Source organism: Pezoporus wallicus, unplaced genomic scaffold (genome assembly GCF_028554395.1).
Source record: "Pezoporus wallicus isolate ANWC-B61680 ecotype Strahan unplaced genomic scaffold, APGP_CSIRO_Pwel_v1 contig_5416, whole genome shotgun sequence".
Classification (NCBI taxonomy): Eukaryota; Metazoa; Chordata; class Aves; order Psittaciformes; family Psittacidae; genus Pezoporus; species Pezoporus wallicus.
In genome coordinates, this window is record NW_026642898.1 from 590,955 (window position 1) to 609,679 (window position 18,725).

At 48.8% G+C, this 18,725-nt stretch overlaps 2 protein-coding genes and 1 long non-coding RNA gene across 4 annotated transcripts in view; 1 reads left to right on the forward strand and 2 right to left on the reverse strand.

The window, feature by feature from the left end:
* XRN2 (5'-3' exoribonuclease 2) overlaps nucleotides 1–10,856 on the reverse strand; it is a 49,823-nt gene extending 38,967 nt beyond the window's left edge. The window contains exons 1-9 of the mRNA XM_057433158.1: nucleotides 10,677–10,856; nucleotides 3,737–3,864; nucleotides 3,544–3,655; nucleotides 3,144–3,255; nucleotides 1,944–2,002; nucleotides 1,775–1,864; nucleotides 710–782; nucleotides 554–604; nucleotides 51–208 (exon numbers count right to left, since the gene is read on the reverse strand). Coding sequence (XP_057289141.1) covers nucleotides 51–208; nucleotides 554–604; nucleotides 710–782; nucleotides 1,775–1,864; nucleotides 1,944–2,002; nucleotides 3,144–3,255; nucleotides 3,544–3,655; nucleotides 3,737–3,864; nucleotides 10,677–10,856 — 963 coding nt within the window. The remainder of the gene's footprint in view (nucleotides 1–50; nucleotides 209–553; nucleotides 605–709; nucleotides 783–1,774; nucleotides 1,865–1,943; nucleotides 2,003–3,143; nucleotides 3,256–3,543; nucleotides 3,656–3,736; nucleotides 3,865–10,676) is intronic.
* Nucleotides 10,857–13,373: 2,517 nt separating this feature from the next.
* Nucleotides 13,374–18,459, forward strand: LOC130611899 (uncharacterized). 2 transcript variants are annotated; one of them, XR_008975345.1, is made up of 2 exons: nucleotides 13,374–13,498; nucleotides 18,027–18,459. It is a non-coding gene; the product is annotated as an uncharacterized LOC130611899 (long non-coding RNA). The 2 variants fall into 2 exon arrangements; XR_008975346.1 differs by lacking the exon at nucleotides 13,374–13,498 and adding an exon at nucleotides 17,128–17,280.
* Nucleotides 15,833–18,725, reverse strand: part of KIZ (kizuna centrosomal protein) — a 40,234-nt gene continuing 37,341 nt past the window's right edge. The window contains exons 12-13 of the mRNA XM_057433128.1: nucleotides 17,824–17,867; nucleotides 15,833–16,072 (exon numbers count right to left, since the gene is read on the reverse strand). Coding sequence (XP_057289111.1) covers nucleotides 15,969–16,072; nucleotides 17,824–17,867 — 148 coding nt within the window. The 3' untranslated portion in view covers nucleotides 15,833–15,968. The remainder of the gene's footprint in view (nucleotides 16,073–17,823; nucleotides 17,868–18,725) is intronic.

An 18,725-nucleotide genomic window follows, 5' to 3' on the forward strand; every position in this document is an offset into this window, starting at 1 on the left:
AAGTAAAGCTCGTAGATGAAAAGAATTTCTACAAATAGCAGAATCCTTACCTTGCCTTGTTTTTCCCTGGGCAAACCTTGGCAATCCTTAACCTCGTGGCCCATCTGGTTACAAAGAGCACAGGGCTTGGGTTTATTTGGTTTAAACTCTTCTCTAATTATAGTGAAGTTTGGTTCGTGTGTAGCTAAGCCAAGCATGATTAGATCAGCTGCCAACCAAAAGAGAAGAATTAAACACAATGAAAGATATATGTCATTAAGTTTTGTAAAAAAAGTTTAAAAGCAAAGTACATTCTACCTTAAGCAAGCGTGAACACACAGATGTGCTTACCCACAAACCACCCAGACAGTACAACCAAGGGAAAGTTAGCCCTTCAGCCACAGAGAGTACTAGACCTTTCCCCATATATTACGCAGAGCTTTCAAAAACTAATCCACACAAATACAAGTGAAAGCCTAAAAACTACAGCCCCCCTCAACCATAAAACAGAACAAAGCGGCTCAGTAGCTGCTAGCAGCTCAATAGGGCATACTGTTAGCAAAAGAGAACTCACCATCAGCCCCACACAGACAGTGATGAGTGTTTGGGTCGTGGTTTGGTTGAGCTATACAAAAGAAAATTACATTTAGTTAACCAAAGTCATGTAAAATAAATCATTACTGACTAACCTTAATTTAAAATAAAATGATCACATTTATTTGAATTTTACCTCTTTGTCTCCTAATGTAATCCATGATTTTATGTTCCCCTTCTCCAGGAGCACTGGCATCGGACAAAATGACCTGTGAAACATTTACATTAGGGGAACAATTTATGCTGCTACAGAAAGAAAAACCAATTTCTGTAGATCATATACCGAATGCTGAATCAGATTTATGAGTGCTGGAAACTCTAATCTGCAGTTTAAACTAAGGTATTATGATTCAAAATTAAATGATTTAAAAGGTTGGAACCAATGAATATGCCTTCATTTTTTTCTACTCATTCTAGGATGGAGCTGATATATCGACTCAAATACATTAACATATTTGAATGTTTCCTGACAAATAACCAGGGCAATCAAAATACACACTAGAGAACTAACAGATAAAGCAGACATATGCCAGCTTCCCCTTAGATCTTCTGAACTCCAGCACAGGCCGATACATTATCACATCATACACTTCCTTATACTGGTGCCCAGATGAGCAGTAGCCTTTATAACACTCATGTCTGATGGAGGGAATTAAGCAGAGTCAACTGCCTTCTAATGAGGCCACTTTAACAGTCAACAGATGGAAAACAACACACATCTGCATCTGAGAGGACTGACTGCTCTGCTCTTGTACAGAGCAAACATGGGGCTGCCAGACACAAAACTCAGTGGCAGTGGAGTTGTTGAGGAACAGGAGAGGATTTCAAAGCCCAGAAAGCTAGTATGTATTACTTTTGTTGCCTGCCATCTATTGTCATCCATCATTAGAATACAGGAGAAAACACAGCCCATCTGAGGCAGCAAGAGTTATAAAGGGAATGTGAAGAGAATACACAGACAATGTATCTTGACACTTTCCCCCAAAGAAGAAAAAGAACTTCATTATATAAACTCTGTTATATCAAACTGTGGCTTCTACTGTCAAATCTTCTCATTGCTCTTAAATGAAATCAAAACAAACGGTGCTGCTAGATTGTGTTATTACATGAAATGTGTCTCTGAAGTCCCTCTCCAATCATATCCCAACCCAGCCTAACAGATCACCTTCATTTTCCTGAAGTGTGAAGCTGTGAAACTTACTGTCAGATTCTTCCACCCCGGGTCACTGTTCAAGCGGTCAGCGATGTAATAGCGGAGGCATTTAGCAAGATTGTCCATAAATTCAGTTCCCTAAAAAGTGACAGAGGAAAATAACTGAAGCCTTCATTCAGCTCCTGGCAATTGCTGGGTGAAGTGCAAGATTACTTACTGGGGTGATACAGTTGCTGTCAAATCTCTCCTTCACTTCTTCTGGAGGAAGAAAGCCACCTAGAGCGATAAAAACATTTAACAGAGTTAAATCAATATGGACCACTGTAAATCCATATGGACCATTGTAAATTCATATGGAACAGTAAATATATTTTTGCATGATAAAATCCCCAATGGCTCCCCTGGTAACAATAAACACTGATTGAAAATTAGTTTGTTTAAAAAAGCAAACAAACAACAAAACTGAAACAGCTCTTACCACAGCTCTTGCATTATTTCCATCTCAAAATAAGGTGTTAGTACATTTACAAATGTTACCTTCAGAAAAGTGGTTTCATTACCTAGTCTGTCAGAAAGACTGAAAGAAATCTCAGAGCTTGCTAAATGAGATAAAACATTAGGAAATGATTATGTTCTTACATATTCTCCCCTGTGTTTCCACTATCTATTCACTTGGGCTCACAAACAGGGTTACACCAACTTCTCTCATCTCTGAGCTTCATAAAGGGTCTCCGTAGTCTTGAAATGCTACAGGAAGAAATGTTAGAAAGGTCTTTGCCCTCCCCCTCTAATCTCCTCTGAGGCTGCACAATGGTCCCCTCGCCTGGGCTACAGCATTCACTCCTCCTTCAGCCACCTGCACAGACTGCTCCAGCCCATGCTTTAGTTACACACACTCCTTCCACACACCTCTATCACCCTTACAAAGTCGTGCTGACTTTGTTGCCCGAGTTTAGAGCTTCCACTCACAAGTAACTGTAACTATCCTTGCTCATAGTTTTTTATTCCTGTGCTGTATTATTTCCATTTGATCCCTGCCTTTAAGCCTCAACCTTCCTCTCACCAAGCCCTATGAATGCATGCTTTCTTCCATGAGGATTTTGGTTAGCTTCCCACTATCACATTTGTCCTTGCTCTTATGTTCAATTTTTTTCTAAAGGATTTAAGAGTACTCAACACAAATCCACTTCAGGCAGAAGAAGGGAGAGAAGAAGAAAAAAGTGACATTAGCTTTAGCATGGTTTCTAACTTTGGAGAACACAGATCCATCCTTCTGTGTGGGCTTGCTATCCCCTCCTAGTAACGCAGACAAATACCCACTAATTAGAACATCCCCTTTCTAACCCTCACTGAAGTGCTCAGAACAAACAAGGTGACTCTCACTGAAAAACCTCAGATATGAGTGTCACAGCTGTACCTTTTGCCAGAATTTCTTGTCTTATTTTTTGCTTCTCTTCAGCAGCTTCCATGCCCTCCTTTGATGCTCTGAATCTTCTTGACCGCTGTTGATTCATTTTTGCACGTGGAGCCTATAAAAGGTATCATAATGCTTGAGTCAGTTATTGCATCTGGACAATTGCTTCCTCTCTGCTAGCTGATTCTGGTAGCCAGGACAAATCCCTTGAAACTGGCCAGTCTGTAATTATACAAGTCTTTAACACCACATCAGTAAAAACTGAAGCAGGAACAGGGATTTATCTTGCCCCTGTAGTTTTTCAGGTTAGAAAACTGTTTCCCAAAGTTCCTTAGAAGAGCAGCTGGCATCTATCCTAATTTCCCAACAGCCATTACTGGGAACTCAATATATCAATACTTACTACTCCATCTATAGCCATGTAGAGAAGTCTCCTTGGTCTTACAATGTTGAAGATCCTGTCGATATACTCAAAAATTGCAACCATCATTTCATCTTCATTTTTGGGTGCTGGCCTAGAACACAGAGCATCCAATGTAACATCTGAAATGATGCCAGTGAATCCTTTTTGTAAAGCAAAAAAAAAACTGCCTTACTTGTCTTCTGGGTGTGTACAAGGGTGAATTATACCATTCATATCCAAATAGAGGTTATCAAACTCCACCTCATTGGGGTTGGGTTTGCTTGTGTCAATGGGAATCTTGACGCCATTGCACTCCTTGGCCTGTGAATGAAGTTGGAACAAGTATTTCAGTACTTGATTAAAGAAGTGTCACAAGTAACCACAGATATATTAATATACAGACTAATAAAAGCTTATTTTTTTAGGGCAAAAGAAAAAAAGATAGCAACAAGCTACCCACATAATGAAGGGGCCTACAAGGATGTTGGAGAGGGACTCTTCATCAGGGATTGTAGCAATAGGACAGGGGGTGACATGTTTAAACTGAAACAGGGGAAGTTCAGGTTAGATCTAAGGCAGGAGTTCTTCCCTGTGAGGGTGCTGAGGCGCTGGCACAGGGTGCCCAGAGAAGCTGTGGCTGCCCCATCCCTGGCAGTGTTCAAGGCCAGGTTGGACACAGGGGCTTGGAGCAAGCTGCTCTAGTGGAAGGGGTCCCTGCCCGTGGCAGGAGTTGGGACTGGATGAGCTCTAAGGTCTCTTCCAACACAAACCAGCCTGGGATTCTATAATGTACGATCACACTATTAAAATAGCGCTTTCCTTCTCCTTGATCCTTTTTAAAGATGTTTATAAACCAGCACAACTAGAAGATATTATGATGTGCTATGGCAGAGCTGGTTTATTTCCATCTATCAGCATGTACTAGAAACAAGAAGTTTCTATATCCCAGATTATTCGAGAAAGCAATTCCTTCTACGGCCAGGACCATACCGACTCCCCCGGAATTTAGCAAAGGGACCTCAAAGTTGATGCTGTGATGCTAGAACTTTAACACTGTAACCAAGCCGAAACAAAATCTCTCTACTTCAAACACTCTGTTCCCCAGACTGACACATCAAAACAAACTTGCATCTCTGCCCTCTCTCACTATAACCGGGTATTTCAGTCACACACACAGATCTGAGGGAGGCAGGGCAGTAAAGCGAATCATGATTACATGATGAGCTGCACAAAGTACATTAGCACATCCTGGTCAGCAAAGGAGGATGAGATTTAACTAGAAAGAAGACTTTCCCCACGTTCCTCTACACAAAGGAAGGAGATTCTTTCAGACCCCACCAGCCAATCTCCACTTCAGGTATGCATGTCTTACACTTCCTCGTAACTATCAAATGCACCGAGATGCTCAAACCCCCAAACTCTTCAAATCCTGACTTTGAGTTTGTCTGTGGATGTATCTGAAATGCTAAATAAAATCCAGTCCACAACTTCCACTTCAAAACCAAGTAAACTTTTGGCTTTAAAGCTTCGCTTCCTCTACATCAGTGCTTTGTCTGCTCCCAGGCTGCTGCCTAATGAACATGAAGCTCAGGCCACACAGCAGATGGGAAACGTTATCCCAACTTCCGACTGCCCCGAAGCCCCTACAGCCACCTACATTACTGTACTACTCCAACATTCTTGAACTCTTACAAGCAGCTATACAAGGTGAACCCAGAAGTACAAAGGAAACAAATCCCAGCTGAACTGGAAGTAATAAATAATCCCACACTGTTTTGCGTATGCTGTAACATCAATGACAACTATCTGAGTGAAGAGAACAGGCTTTCCAACCAGCCCCAGAGCAGAGCTGCGGTTGGCACTGTAATACCTGCATAAAAACCCTCATCCCCTTCTCCCAGGCTGTTTGAAACACTGGTGAGTGCTTCAGAGCAGCTCCTCCACAAGACGGACTAGCACCCATGTCCAATTCTGCTTCCTCCCCATGCCTTTGGGGTTTGTTGTTGGTTTTGGCTGGGATTGTTAGTTTTGGTTTTGTCAAGAGGAAGTTAGCAACACCCTCACAGCCACTGTGAGCAATCCAGGTTCTCCCTTCCAAAGCAACACCACCAGCTGAACACATGAACCACTGAATTAAACACCGACAGCATGAGTGTTGGAAGAGACACGAGCTGAGCAAGGAAAAGCCAAATCATTTTCAGAGAAACTGCAGCTGGAAAGGGCTATGAAAGATCACGGAGCTGGAATGAAGTGTAATCTAACAGCCTGGCATAAAGTGAAATTAGAAAAATGGATGTTGTTGTTACATAAAGGCTGTGATCACATACAGCATGAGACAGGAGGGGAAAATGTGACACCGCTGGTTCTCTCCTTCACGTGGAACTTAGCAGCAGCTGATGAACCAACATCAAGCACTGCCCTGAACTTTTCTTTGCAGACCTGCTGCCCGCTGGTCACTCAGTGAGTTTCCCACATCTCTGGTGCGCAGAGCTCAAACTATCAGATGCAAGAGGGGTAAAATCCCAAACCCAACACTTGCAGATCATACCATCAACTTCCTTACAATTTTCCTTCTCAGAGTAGCAACAGCAGTAGCTGAACTTATCCCAGTGTTAAAAGGCAAATATTAATAAAATTTAAAACCCCTATTGCAAAGTAAGCCTGTATTTGATATTTACACTTTTCACAGTTATAGCTGTACCGAACCCTTTCAGGGCAATTGTGTAAATTCCTTTTTAAATAGCTGAGCACTAAATGCCTCTATTTCACTTTAAAGCAGGTGAAACTTCTGCCAGTTCACATCTTTCTGACACTACTCATCCATTCTTCACCAAGGCCAGGTTGGACACAGGGGCTTGGAGCAAGTTGCTCTAGTGGAAGGGGTCCCTGCCCGTGGCAGGGGTTGGAAATGGATGAGCTTAAAGGTCCCTTCCAGCCCAACCCAGGCTGTGACTCTATGATCCAAACTAATCCTGTTGGCCATTGTTGGCTTCCTCTTCCTTCACTGAACTTCCCAGAACACACATAAATCACTGCCAGGTGCACACACTGTATCGCACCTGGTAGTTCTATTAAAGTTACTGTGGGCAACCAAGAACTACAGTTTAGAAGAGCGTTCATTCTGGCTTACATCAGATACGGGGACAAGAACTTTCCCTTGTGTTCTACTCAATCTTTCCCCAAACCTCTTGCCAGTGACCTGTGACCCAGACAATATCAAAAGCTTATGACTATGTGATATGGAAAATAAAACTGCCCCGTCACAGACCTTATTGTCAGCCTTGAAGGTAAAGCAAAATAAACATGTTCTCTTTTAGATGGCTTCGAAAGCCATTCAGTCTTCATCTGCATACCACTATGTCAGCAACTTCACCATTACATCCTCATAAACCTATCAGATTGTTAATATAACAGCCTTGTAAAAGGTTTAAGTATCTGGGAGTGATATCTCTTGTGATATAACTAAACTGTTCACTTTTAATCTACAGCCTCTTTTGAAACCATTGAAAATAGATCTTCAGATATGATACTTTAGTTGCAGCTTTATTAATTCGTACGAATTTGATTAAGAATATTCTCTCCTGGATTTTGTATTATCTTCAAGATCTTCCTCTTGTTCTTCCTGCTCAGCTTAAGAAGAAGATTAATCAGATTTAAGAAAAAGAAAGAATCTAGCAAGGTAAGAGAACAAGGATCAACTTTTTAATATTTCAAAGAGACAAGCTGCGGGGAGATACAAAATTTCTGATTAGAGAGATTTACAGCAATCCTAAAACACACACGGAGCTGATTACATTGTGAGAGACGTTTAAATTCATCTCCAGCAAGACAAACCACAGCCTCTCACCACTGTCCCAGCCTGCTCTCGGAGTTATGCCTAGATTTGAGTATAAAAATATTAATGAATATGATTTATCCATGCGCTGTCCTTACTGTAACTGCAACGTGCTCCTAGGTTGGAACAAAGCAACGTGGATGAGGACATCAGGATCTGACACTTCAGTTAGATAAATCTAACATGGCCCAGTGGAATTTGTCCTAGCTTTCCATGTCTTTTAATAAAGAACATTTGCTGTTACAAGTTCAATTATTAAAGACAAAGAAAGGGACATCCAATCACTAACTCAGTAAAACCAAGGCTACACAAACCTTTATTTTACCTAAATGAGAGCTGCTTCCAGTACATAACGATTAATCTAAATGTTTACAAACACACTGACAAAAAAGTCTTCTGCTCTTAGAGAAAACTACTTAATGGATACAGATTGTCAACATATTTGCTGTTTAAACTGTCTGATTTTAAACAGACAGATCTTAAAAGTATTATCCAGAAACAGCTGGACAAGCTTTTAAGACAAAAAAATGTGAAACGCTCATTCTTAATACACACAAACCTCTAAATCAATTTGCTTTAGATTGTCAAAACTCTATCTGCATCCCTTTGATCAGAACTGCTTCAAAACATCCCAGCTAGCACGAGTTGAAGACAGCAGACAGGATACACACACACATGTTCAGGTGTTCCTGCTCTAAAGCTGAGAGGAAGCAAATGCCATGTCAGCAGTCACAGACTATAAACAAGCTCTACTTTGTAAACCCCCAAACCACCTTTTACTGTAACACTTCCCCCAGGCAAATCCTCAAATCTTAGCTATCCACTGGGGTAAAAACTCACAGCTTGCAGCTACAGGTAAAATAAATGTCATACGCGGTGCACTGATTAACCCAAATCTATGATTCTGTTTCACTGCCTGAATCTGACACACAAAACTACCTCGGCTGCAACAAGAACCGAACACTAAAACTGCTCTGTCTGCCATTCATGCATGTGGGAATCTTGCTGAAGGCAGGTGCAGTCACGAAAAGCCAGTGCCATTATGTAATTCAATCACTTTGCTCTTTTCCCCTTGTCTTCACACATTTCTATCTCCTTCACAGCACAGCGTGTCCCAGACGCGAGGCACGTCCTCCCCGGAGGAATAGGAGGAAGCAACAAGGCAGCAGCTGCAGCACACGCTCAGGGTCCTGACCCTCCCAAAGCACTATGCGGAAGATGAGCAGGGCACAGCTCCTACACCCTGACAAAAGGTGATACAAGCTATCTGGAAAAGCCTACAGGAAAAGCAGTTGGGAAGCACGAACTCCAAGAGTTTGTCTTCTCCAGAAAACTGGCTAAGTTAGACCTAAGGAGAACAACTTCTCATGTTTACTTCACTGTAAGGCTACCACAGTGCAGCTCCTTGAACCTGATGCAAGCCTGTGCTGTGACTGAAGGGAGACACTCCCCTGTCACCTTCCATCCTCTCTGTCACCTTCCAGCTCGGGCCGTGCCCCTTAGGATGGCACAAGCATTCCTGCAGCCATGCGTACAAAGGAACCAGACTGCTGAGAACCTGCCTAGCAAAAATGTGCAAGCAAACATATTTCAGCTGTGCTCCTTCCTAGGAAGGGCTCTTCAGACACTCCCTCCCCCCCAGACCTGGGTGCTGGTGCAAGGGAGAGGATACAGATAACCATCAGCTTAAGCAGTGACCACCCAGCTTAAAGCAATCAGCAGGAGTAGGCTGCTCCTACTGAGAGCTGCAGGTCAGGGAGCGCGCCTGTGGAGTCCAGCAGCCAGGCTGGCACTAACCCTTTGGAAAGCACCTCCTGCTGCTGTGGAAAGCCACATTTTGGAGGATGCCTCTGGAAAAATCAGCTCCCTGTTTGGGCAGGAGATATTTGTCCTGTACTAGAAAATACCAGCAATGAGACAAATGATAATAGAAGCTGCTGGAGGTTAATGCATGCGACTGCAGACTTGTGTGAAGTCTTGGACGCAAGCGTGATATCCTGTGTTGGTGGATGTATCAAAAGCCATATAAAGATTAGAGTGAAGTAGGAAGCTGCAGAAATGCAGGGACAGGCCAAGGGGAATGGCTTGAACCTGCCCGAGGGGAGACTGAGATGAGCTCTGAGGCAGAAGCTCTTCCCTGGGAGGGTGCTGAGGCGCTGGCACAGGGTGCCCAGAGAAGCTGTGGCTGCCCCATCCCTGGCAGTGTTCAAGGCCAGGTTGGACTCAGGGGCTTGGAGCAAGCTGCTCCAGTGGAAGGGGTCCCTGCCTGTGGGAGGGGCTGGGGCTGGATGAACTTTCAGGTCCCTTCAACCCAAACCAGGCTGGGGTTCTGAGATAGGATATGACAGAAAACCCTGACAAAACCAGTACGCTTTGACAGTGACACAGCTGTGAAACATTCAGACGCATCACTCTCACACACAGCCGGCTTCACGTTAGATTTCAACAGGTCCTAAAGCTCGCTTTGGCTTGCGATTTACCAGGAAGTTGGTGAAAAGCAGACACTGAGATGAACACACACCAAAACAACAGAAACGGCAACAGCCGTCCCCACTGCTCCCAGCTCACGGCAACTTTTACCAAACACTTCCACAAAACCTCATTTCTGACCCAAAACAACACAAAGACACCCGGGAAGAGCTCGCGCTTCAACAGACCGCTTGAAGAGTGGGGAAAGGAGAAGAAACCCGGTTCCCTGCTCCCAACCCCGCTCCCCGCTCTCAGACCCCGCTCCCCGCTCTCAGACCCCGCTCCCCGCTCCCAGACCCCGCTCCCTGCTCCCAACCCCGCTCCCTGCTCCCGGACCCTGCTCCCAACCCCGCTCCCTGCTCTCAGACCCCATTCCCTGCTCCCAACCCCGCTCCCTGCTCCCGGACCCCGCTCCCAGACCCCGCTCCCCGCTCCCAGGCCCGCTCCCTGCTCTCAGACCCCGCTCCCTGCTCCCAGACCCCATTCCCTGCTCCCGGACCCCGCTCCCAGACCCCGCTCCCTGCTCCCGGACCCCGCTCCCTGCTCCCAGACCCCGCTCCCCAGCCACGGAACCGTTCTGGAACGCGCGGGAGCGTTAACGTCCCGGCACCGGCCGCTTGCACCGACACTAAAGGCACCCACAGAGAAACAAACAAAACCTCTTGGGAAGGCCTCGGGAGCGCCCGGGGCAGCCGGGCTGGGGCCGGATGCGGCTCGGCCCTGAACTGAGGGCAGCGCTGCCCGGACCGGCCTGAGCCCCACCCCCCCCCGCCTGCTCCCGACCCTCGGCGTTCCCGGGGCCGCGTCCCGGCCCCGAGCCCTGCCGCACCTTCTCCTCCACGCAGCTGACGATGATGGAGGGGTACTTGCGGCTCAGCCAGCGGAAGAACGCCGGCACCCCCATGGCGGCCGGGACCCACCGCGGCCCTCGGCAACGGCGGGAGCGCTTCCGGGGGCGTAGGGCGGCGCGGAGCACGACGGGAGCGCGCGGCAGCGGCGCCGCCGCCATTTTAGAGGCGGGGCTGAGGTTGTCATGGCGGCGGGAGGGAAGGGAGGGTAGCATGGGGAGAACAGGTGGGGTTGTGGGGTGCGTTGGGGTTAGCTCTGCCTGAGGGACACGTTGGGGTTAGCTCTGCCTGAGGGACACGTTGGGGTTAGCCCTGCCATAGGGACACGTTGGGGTTAGCCCTGCCATAGGGACACGTTGGGGTTAGCCCTGCCATAGGGACACGTTGGGGTTAGCCCTGCCATAGGGACACGTTGGGGTTAGCCCTGCCCCAGGGACACGTTGGGGTTAGCCCTGCCCCAGGGACACGTTGGGGTTAGCCCTGCCATAGGGACACGTCGGGGTTAGCTCTGCCTGAGGGACGCGTTGGGGTTAGCCCTGCCCCAGGGACACGTTGGGGTTAGCCCTGCCCCAGGGACGCGTTGGGGTTAGCCCTGCCCCAGGGACACGTTGGGGTTAGCCCTGCCATAGGAACACGTTGGGGTTAGCCCTGCCCCAGGGACGCGTTGGGGTTAGCCCTGCCCACGTTGGGGTTAGCCCTGCCCCAGGGACACGTTGGGGTTAGCCCTGCCATAGGAACACGTTGGGGTTAGCCCTGCCCCAGGGACGCGTTGGGGTTAGCCCTGCCCCAGGGACACGTTGGGGTTAGCCCTGCCATAGGGACACGTTGGGGTTAGCCCTGCCATAGGGACACGTTGGGGTTAGCCCTGCCATAGGGACACGTTGGGGTTAGCTCTGCCATAGGGACACGTTGGGATTAGCCCTGCCATAGGGACACGTCGGGGTTAGCTCTGCCATAGGGACACGTCGGGGTTAGCTCTGCCTGAGGGACACGTTGGGGTTAGCCCTGCCTGAGGGACGCGTTGGGGTTAGCCCTGCCTGAGGGACACGTTGGGGTTAGCCCTGTCTGAAGGACACGTTGGGGTTAGCCCTGCCATAGGGACACGTTGGGGTTAGCCCTGCCATAGGGACACGTTGGGGTTAGCCCTGCCCCAGGGACACGTTGGGGTTAGCCCTGCCATAGGAACACGTCGGGGTTAGCCCTGCCTGAAGGACACGTTGGGGTTAGCCCTGCCATAGGGACACGTCGGGGTTAGCCCTGCCATAGGAACACGTCGGGGTTAGCCCTGCCATAGGAACACGTCGGGGTTAGCCCTGCCATAGGAACACGTCGGGGTTAGCCCTGCCCCAGGGACACGTCGGGGTTAGCCCTGCCTGAGGGGCCGAGGCGGCGGCTTGGCCCGGGCGGGTGTGGATGCTCCTGGGCACAGAGGCGCCAGGCAGGAGGGGAGCGCCCGGGAGCAGGCTGGTGCCTGAGCCCTGCGCTCGGATGAGGCTGGTTCTGTGCGGATCCTGACAACCCTTCCCCTCACGTTTAACTGAACACCCGCACAGACTTTGCGGTGGGGGGGTTTGGGTCCAAAGGGGCTGAAGGGACTGCAGGGACTGCGGGCGCGGCAGCTCCGTCAGAGCGCTCTGGGCCGCTGCCCCTTACAGCGCGGGGCTCGGTCCCTCCGCGCTGAGCACCTCGGGCAGGGGGCTCTGGACGAGGCCGTTTCCCCTCGGGGCTGTTTGGAGCGGGTTAAAGGGCTCTCGGGAGCTGACGGGAGGGTGGAAGCGCAGCAGGACCCCAGGGGACGTGGCCAGAGGCGGCTGGAGTGATTTGTGACAGTCACAAGCAGCACCCCGAGGAGCCCCGTCCCGCCGCTCCGCCCGTTCCATAAGCAAATACCAGTAAGTAAGTTGGCCGTTCGCGACGTTGAAATGGAATTAAACCTGCCTGTGTTAAAGGGGATTAAAAGGAGGGAGATCGTGCGCTCCGCCACGTCCTGCCGCTGCGCAGCGGCTCCGCGAGGAGGGCAGGGCCGGGGGCGAGGACACGGGGAAGCAGCTTGGGAGCCATTAACAAAAATGACAGTCTCAGCAGTGCTTATGGAGTCACTGCTGCTGCTGGGCGGGGGGGAGAGGGACCTTGGTACCTGGCTAATGCGCTATCGACCAAATTAACCCAATAGTGTAGCGCTCATTATTCTTAGCCTCGCTTGGCTGTTGCTAAGCCATTTTCTGTTGTCACTCCTCTTAATAAAATCTGTGACTTGAATAAATTTCCCCAGCAACTTTGTATTGGCACCACATCTGCGGTATCAGCTAAAGATTGGCCTTTATCTGTTCCTTACAAAACGCACCCTGATTGAAGTTCCCTATTGTAATGCTTCGCCTCCTGGAATTTCGTGTGGAGTAAGGCAGATTAGCATTAACATTTTGTTTGTATTGATGGGCAATCAGTTGTTCTTCTGATAATGCTCAAGAAAACAGAAGACAGAGGCGCTGGCAAACGCAAATGAAATGTGATCATCTTATCTCATAATTACTTGGGTAAACAAGCGCTGGAAAATGAAGACTGCAACAAACACCTCGCAAAGTCAATCAATGTTTCGTTAAAAACCCCAAAACAAGAACGGAACAGGAGCGGACCCCTTGCAAATATCCTGACCCAAACTTCGTTGTGAGCAGGTGCAGAGGGGAAGGAGCCGCAGCTTGGCTTCACAGCTGCGTGGATGTGACACCCGAGTAAGGGACGTGGCACTGAGTGCCTGCACGCAGCGGGAACACGGGGAGGCTTTTCCCGGCAGGATTTCCCGTAGGTGAGTGGCGTGCTGATGTCAATCTGTGGAGGCTCTATTGATTCCAGCCCCCCTGTCCATCACCATCACCTGCGGGCTGCCAGGCTGACAGCTGTGAAGGAGCAGAGGGAAGTTGACTGGCAGAATGTTTTGCATCTAATGAGGCTGTGCACAATACGAGCATCATAAATAATGCTCTGGAGGAACTCGGCTATCGCTTGAACACCGACACAGAGATAGGGCCTTCACAGAAGCTCCCAGAGCCATCTGTCAGCTGTCAGGAGCTGCGTGCCTCTGCCTGAGCTGGACTGAGGGAATGGGAAGCGCCACAGACTGGTGATGGGTGCCTGCTATCACATGGAGATATAAAGCGGGCTGACATCAAGAACCCGGGATCACTCAGGAAGGGCTTAAAACTACAAAGTGCTGTGGATTTGATGCAGTGCTACTGACCGGCGTGGGCTGCCGGCACTCCTTCCAGGTGAACCTTGGTCTGGCAGTCACTGCAAAGTCACGTAGAGCAGTCTGTCTGTGCCATGGGGCACTGGTGAGCTTGCGTTCAGCGGATGGCTGGGGCCCGCAGGAATGAATTACTGCAGCTTAGGGGTGATCTGGAGAACGCAGCAAGGAGCCATGACCCAGGCACCAGCCCGCAGGTGGTGGGTTCAGACTCTGGCTCTGGTACGGGGCTCCTGGGTGATGCTGAGCCCACAGTACATGAAGAAAAACAAGCCTCCAGCACCCTGCTAGGGGAAGCCTCTCAACCTACCTGGTAGCCCACTAGGAGCAGCAGCATGACAAGGCGCTAGCCCTTCTCCTGGTCCTGTTGCCATCTCATGATGGAATTCGTTCTCAAGTGTGACAATTTGCAGGACAGTCCTGTAACCAAGTGCTGACCAAGGCTGGCCATCACAATGAAATGTTGGGAGCTGGGCCATCCACTTGGCACATGGGAATTGTTGCTTTGGGAGGCAGGAGACCTCCCGTGCTCCCGATGGGCTGCCTTCTCTCCTCCTCCTCTCCATGCATCTCCCATCCCTTAACCAATGTGCCCATCACACAGGACATGGGGAGCTGGGGTAAAACTGGGAAAGGCAGAGGGAAATGTGCTGGTGTTCTGGCTGAGGCCTTAGCAGCAGCCAGGGAAGCATCACAGGAGCCATCACAAAATAGCCTGTGGTTGAACAGGCACAGAAACCCCGGCACAGTGGGGGAGGACATGAAAGGCTCCGGTGGAGTCCAGCTGTCCCACATGGCATCGGCCCTGTCCTACGCTCACCCAGCTCCATCCCTCGGGCAGCTCACTTTCCAGTTGCTGGAACACTCGACACTGCACCCCTGCCTGAGAGCCAGGGGACCCAGCGAGCCCGCAGCCAGCTGTGCTCAGGGTTTTCACTTTCCAGCCTTCCCGAGCCTTTGTTTCACATTCTGGAGCTACACACTCTTCTTATTAAACTGAATATTGTTACCATTTAAGAACTGCTTTTGATGGCCGGGGTGCAGAGGTTGGTGCCTGTGTGCAGAGATGCAGCACTGCTGTAATTGGGGTCCTGCTTTGTGCTTTTGAACTTCCCATAATTATGAACAGATTTCTTTCTTTTTTTTTAATATGTCCTCTGGTTTCTCCCTTCGAAAGAAAATCTCATGTTTAATGAACTTAATTTTAGATAAAAGGAATTAAAGGAGGGAAATTAAAAATGCATGAAGCTCCCAGAGCCATCCCTTTCCTGTGATGTCCATGCAGCAGTGCCAGCATGGATTGTACAAAGCAAGCACAAGCAGAAAAGCACTGGGGCTCACCACATGTAAATGCTGGTGTTCCAAAATGTGCTGAATTCAAAATGTACATTTTATGCTTTTCTTCTTCTTGATCTCTTGCAGAAGATAAAGATCAAACATGCCAGCCCGCCCTGCGCAGCATATGTATGCATACCCAGAATGCTTGCTGGCCTTTTGCAAACCACATCTAGCTCTGCAGGCAAAATTGTAGAGCTCACACAGGCATTGGAAGAGGATGGTCTCATGTTCATGTGCAACAAGACCAGTGGCCAGGCCAGAGGAAGAAGTGCCTGCATGGAAACAAGACTCACTTGGTCATTAAATAACCGCTCTAAATTCCATGGGACCCAGCTTCCTGCCTGAGAGGAGGTTGTTTATAGAGCCCCAGCCCACTGAGGTGCTCGTTCTCATCCTCAGACAAGCATTATGCTGGTGTCTCACAGCAGGTGGACATCTCTGACATCCTCATTTCTTCCCCCAGACCAACAGAGCAGAGAAAGGCTCAGTCCCACGGGGCAGGAGTGCTGCGAGATCAGGGAAACAGCACTAAAGAGAAAACACACAGAGGAGTCCGGGTGTAGAACCAAGGAATCTTTATTCTGTATGTACATTTTCTGTGACTGCAGTGGGGAGCTGCACATCAGACAGCGGCATGCTCCATATGTACAAGATGATTCTGCTTATTTCTTCCCCAAAGTGAGCAGGGGGGGTCTTAATCATAGAAGTCATCAAACTCATCTGCCTCCGTGCTGTGGGCTTGGGGGCGCAGAGCAGCCTCAAGCTCAGAGCTGCTCTCATCAGATTCGCCCCAGAACGCTGAGGGTGGGGAGAAAAAAAAACCAAGTTATCAAATCTTTTCCTGTTTATGTCATTTGTATCACAGACATGAGCACTTTGCAGCTCTCCCCAGGCAGCTGCACAGCACAGCTTAGAGAAGGGACGTTCTGAAGGGCACGAGGTTGAGGCGGTTTCTGATACAGCGTGATGTGGGTACATCGTGTCGCCAGAAGGGAGCTGCTGTGGCCAGACAGCGGCTCATTCAGAGGCCCCACTTCATTGTCCCTCAAGGTACCTTGAGAGAACATTTCCACTCCAAGCAATTTACTTGCCCAGCTGCTGCCTCAATTACAGCTTTGTCCATTATGTGCCACTTTCTGCCCTACTTGACCCCACAGTGAAGTCACAGTCGGACCATGACATCACAGAGTTGGCATCAAAACGGCAATGACATCACGAGTGACATCACCACTTTGGGACAGGATCAAATACAGGCAAGATCTGGGTTCAGGGAACTGCCTGGCTCCAACAAGCACCTCTGGGAATTAGCAAACAACTTCACTGAAATGAAACACAATCACACTGAAATGCGGCATGGCCAAGAGCTTCCTCGAGATGTAAATTCATTTGCTCTGTGGATAAAAATCAAGTGAAAAGCACGTGGGGAAGCACAAGCCAAGGCCACATTGGCTCGCAGCACTGTGCTGTCTGCCTGCTCCCAACTGCTTTCGTGGGGCTGCTGTTTGTGCAAGGTCAATGTGATAGACATGATGCCCCAAATGTGGCACAGGGCAGCAGGAGGGAGGGAAGCTGTCACACCTCACACAGACATGTCAGCTCATGTTTGACTGAGGCGCTGTTAATGCCTTCAGTGCTTCTGATGGCACAAGCTCTATAAACACCTTATCTCCAAGTGCAGCAGCTGCATCTTTCATCCTGTATCCCCGGCCCCCCAGCCAGCAGGTCTGCGCTCCGCCGGGAACATCAGAGGTGTGCCCTGGGCTCACTCCTGCGCTGAGCACTGGGGAAGGGGCTCAGCGTGCTGAAAGGCTCTAACACCACGGAACTCCCCAGCAGAGAAGGTCTGGGGGTGAGAGAGGCTTTCAGATGGCACCAAAGCACCATCGCGTACGGCACCCTTAAAGCAGCTCAGACACCACAGCTCCAAGTCCCTGTTCCGTACCAGTCAGGACTGCATAGTGCTGAAAGCTGCCAGCACCAGCTTCACTGACAGGGCTCCATCAGAGGTGACTTCAGCCACCAGTGGTCCTTACAGCGGTTAAAGAGAAAACTGAAATGCAGTGGGAATGAAAACACATGAGATCCAGCCACCAATTTAATAGAGAGGCCACTTGTGTGTGGACACAAATTATTCCAGATGCAGGCTCCTTTGTGCACCCACCTGCTGCAGCCCTGCAGCCAGTCACACTGCTGCCCACCCCTTCTGCAACCCCTGGTTTCAAAGGGAACATCAATAAAACATCAGGTTTTTCCTTCCCAGTTTTGCTTCTACACCTACTTGCTGTTCACTGCTGTTTAAACCCTGCAGCAAAGGTCATAACTGCTTCCAGACTCCATGCAGTACAAAACACGTCCTCTCTGGTCCAGGATTTGTCACTGTCAACTATTTGCGGACTCCTGCGTTGAAACAGGGAAATTCCACACTGTCCCACCTCCTTACACCCATGTTCTATACAGTCCCACAGCGCCGTTCTTGGGAGATTTTCTACAATGTAAAACCCACTCAGAAAGACCTGTCGATTTTAAGTAGTGTAACATCCGTTTCTTACCTTTGGATTTTATAGTAGCTACCATTCCCTTCCTGGTTTCAGCTCTGTAAAAGAGAAAGAGATTTCAAATCATCAGCACAAGGTCACAATGGTAAAATAAAATAAAAACTCCAAACAACTGTAAAATGGTTTAAAAAGTACCAGTGAGCACTTTTTAATAACTATCTTTACAAAGGTTTCCTCACCTCTCTGTCTTTTAAAAGGTGGAGAAATTAACATGCAGCAGAGCCCCTGGTCCAGATGTTCAGGCAGCGTGAGCTGGAGTCATCCCCTGGTGCCGGCGCGGGTTTACACCAGCAGCGAGTTAAGGCTACAAAGGCTCAGAGCCCTGTCGATCTCTTGCAGCCTTTCAGATAATTCAAAGTAAGTAAAGAAAACCCCCAAACAAAAATAAAAGCACCCCCCACTGATGCTCACTGAACTTCCTTATTCCCTTCCTGCCAGCGTGCTCCTCCAGCCCAACGCCTGGGTTCCCATAGCATCATCCCGTCCCTATGTAAATGTGCGCTCTCCCCGCTGCCTTTGATCTACCTTGATGTATATGCAGTTGCGATTCTGTTCTGTTAAATGCCTGCTCTTGTGCCTAGAGCATCACAGGCCCTTTTGAATCCCTCAAACAAGCTGGAATCATTTTGATCTTTTGTGTGTGGCGTGCGTATTGTGTTGGTGCTGTGAAATAATCACACAGGGCAATGATGTAGGAGAATTAACTGTTATATTAACAATCCTGCAAGAAGCTCAGAAATAAAGCTTCAGCTGATTTTGATAAAGGGAGATCAAATGGGCGATATTTGTGGCATTACAGGCCCAACTAGTGAAATATAAGCAAGTGTCAAGCTGCAGTTTGAAGCCGTTGCCACAGTCAAACCAGGACTCAATCAGCTGTCAAAAAAATCTAATGC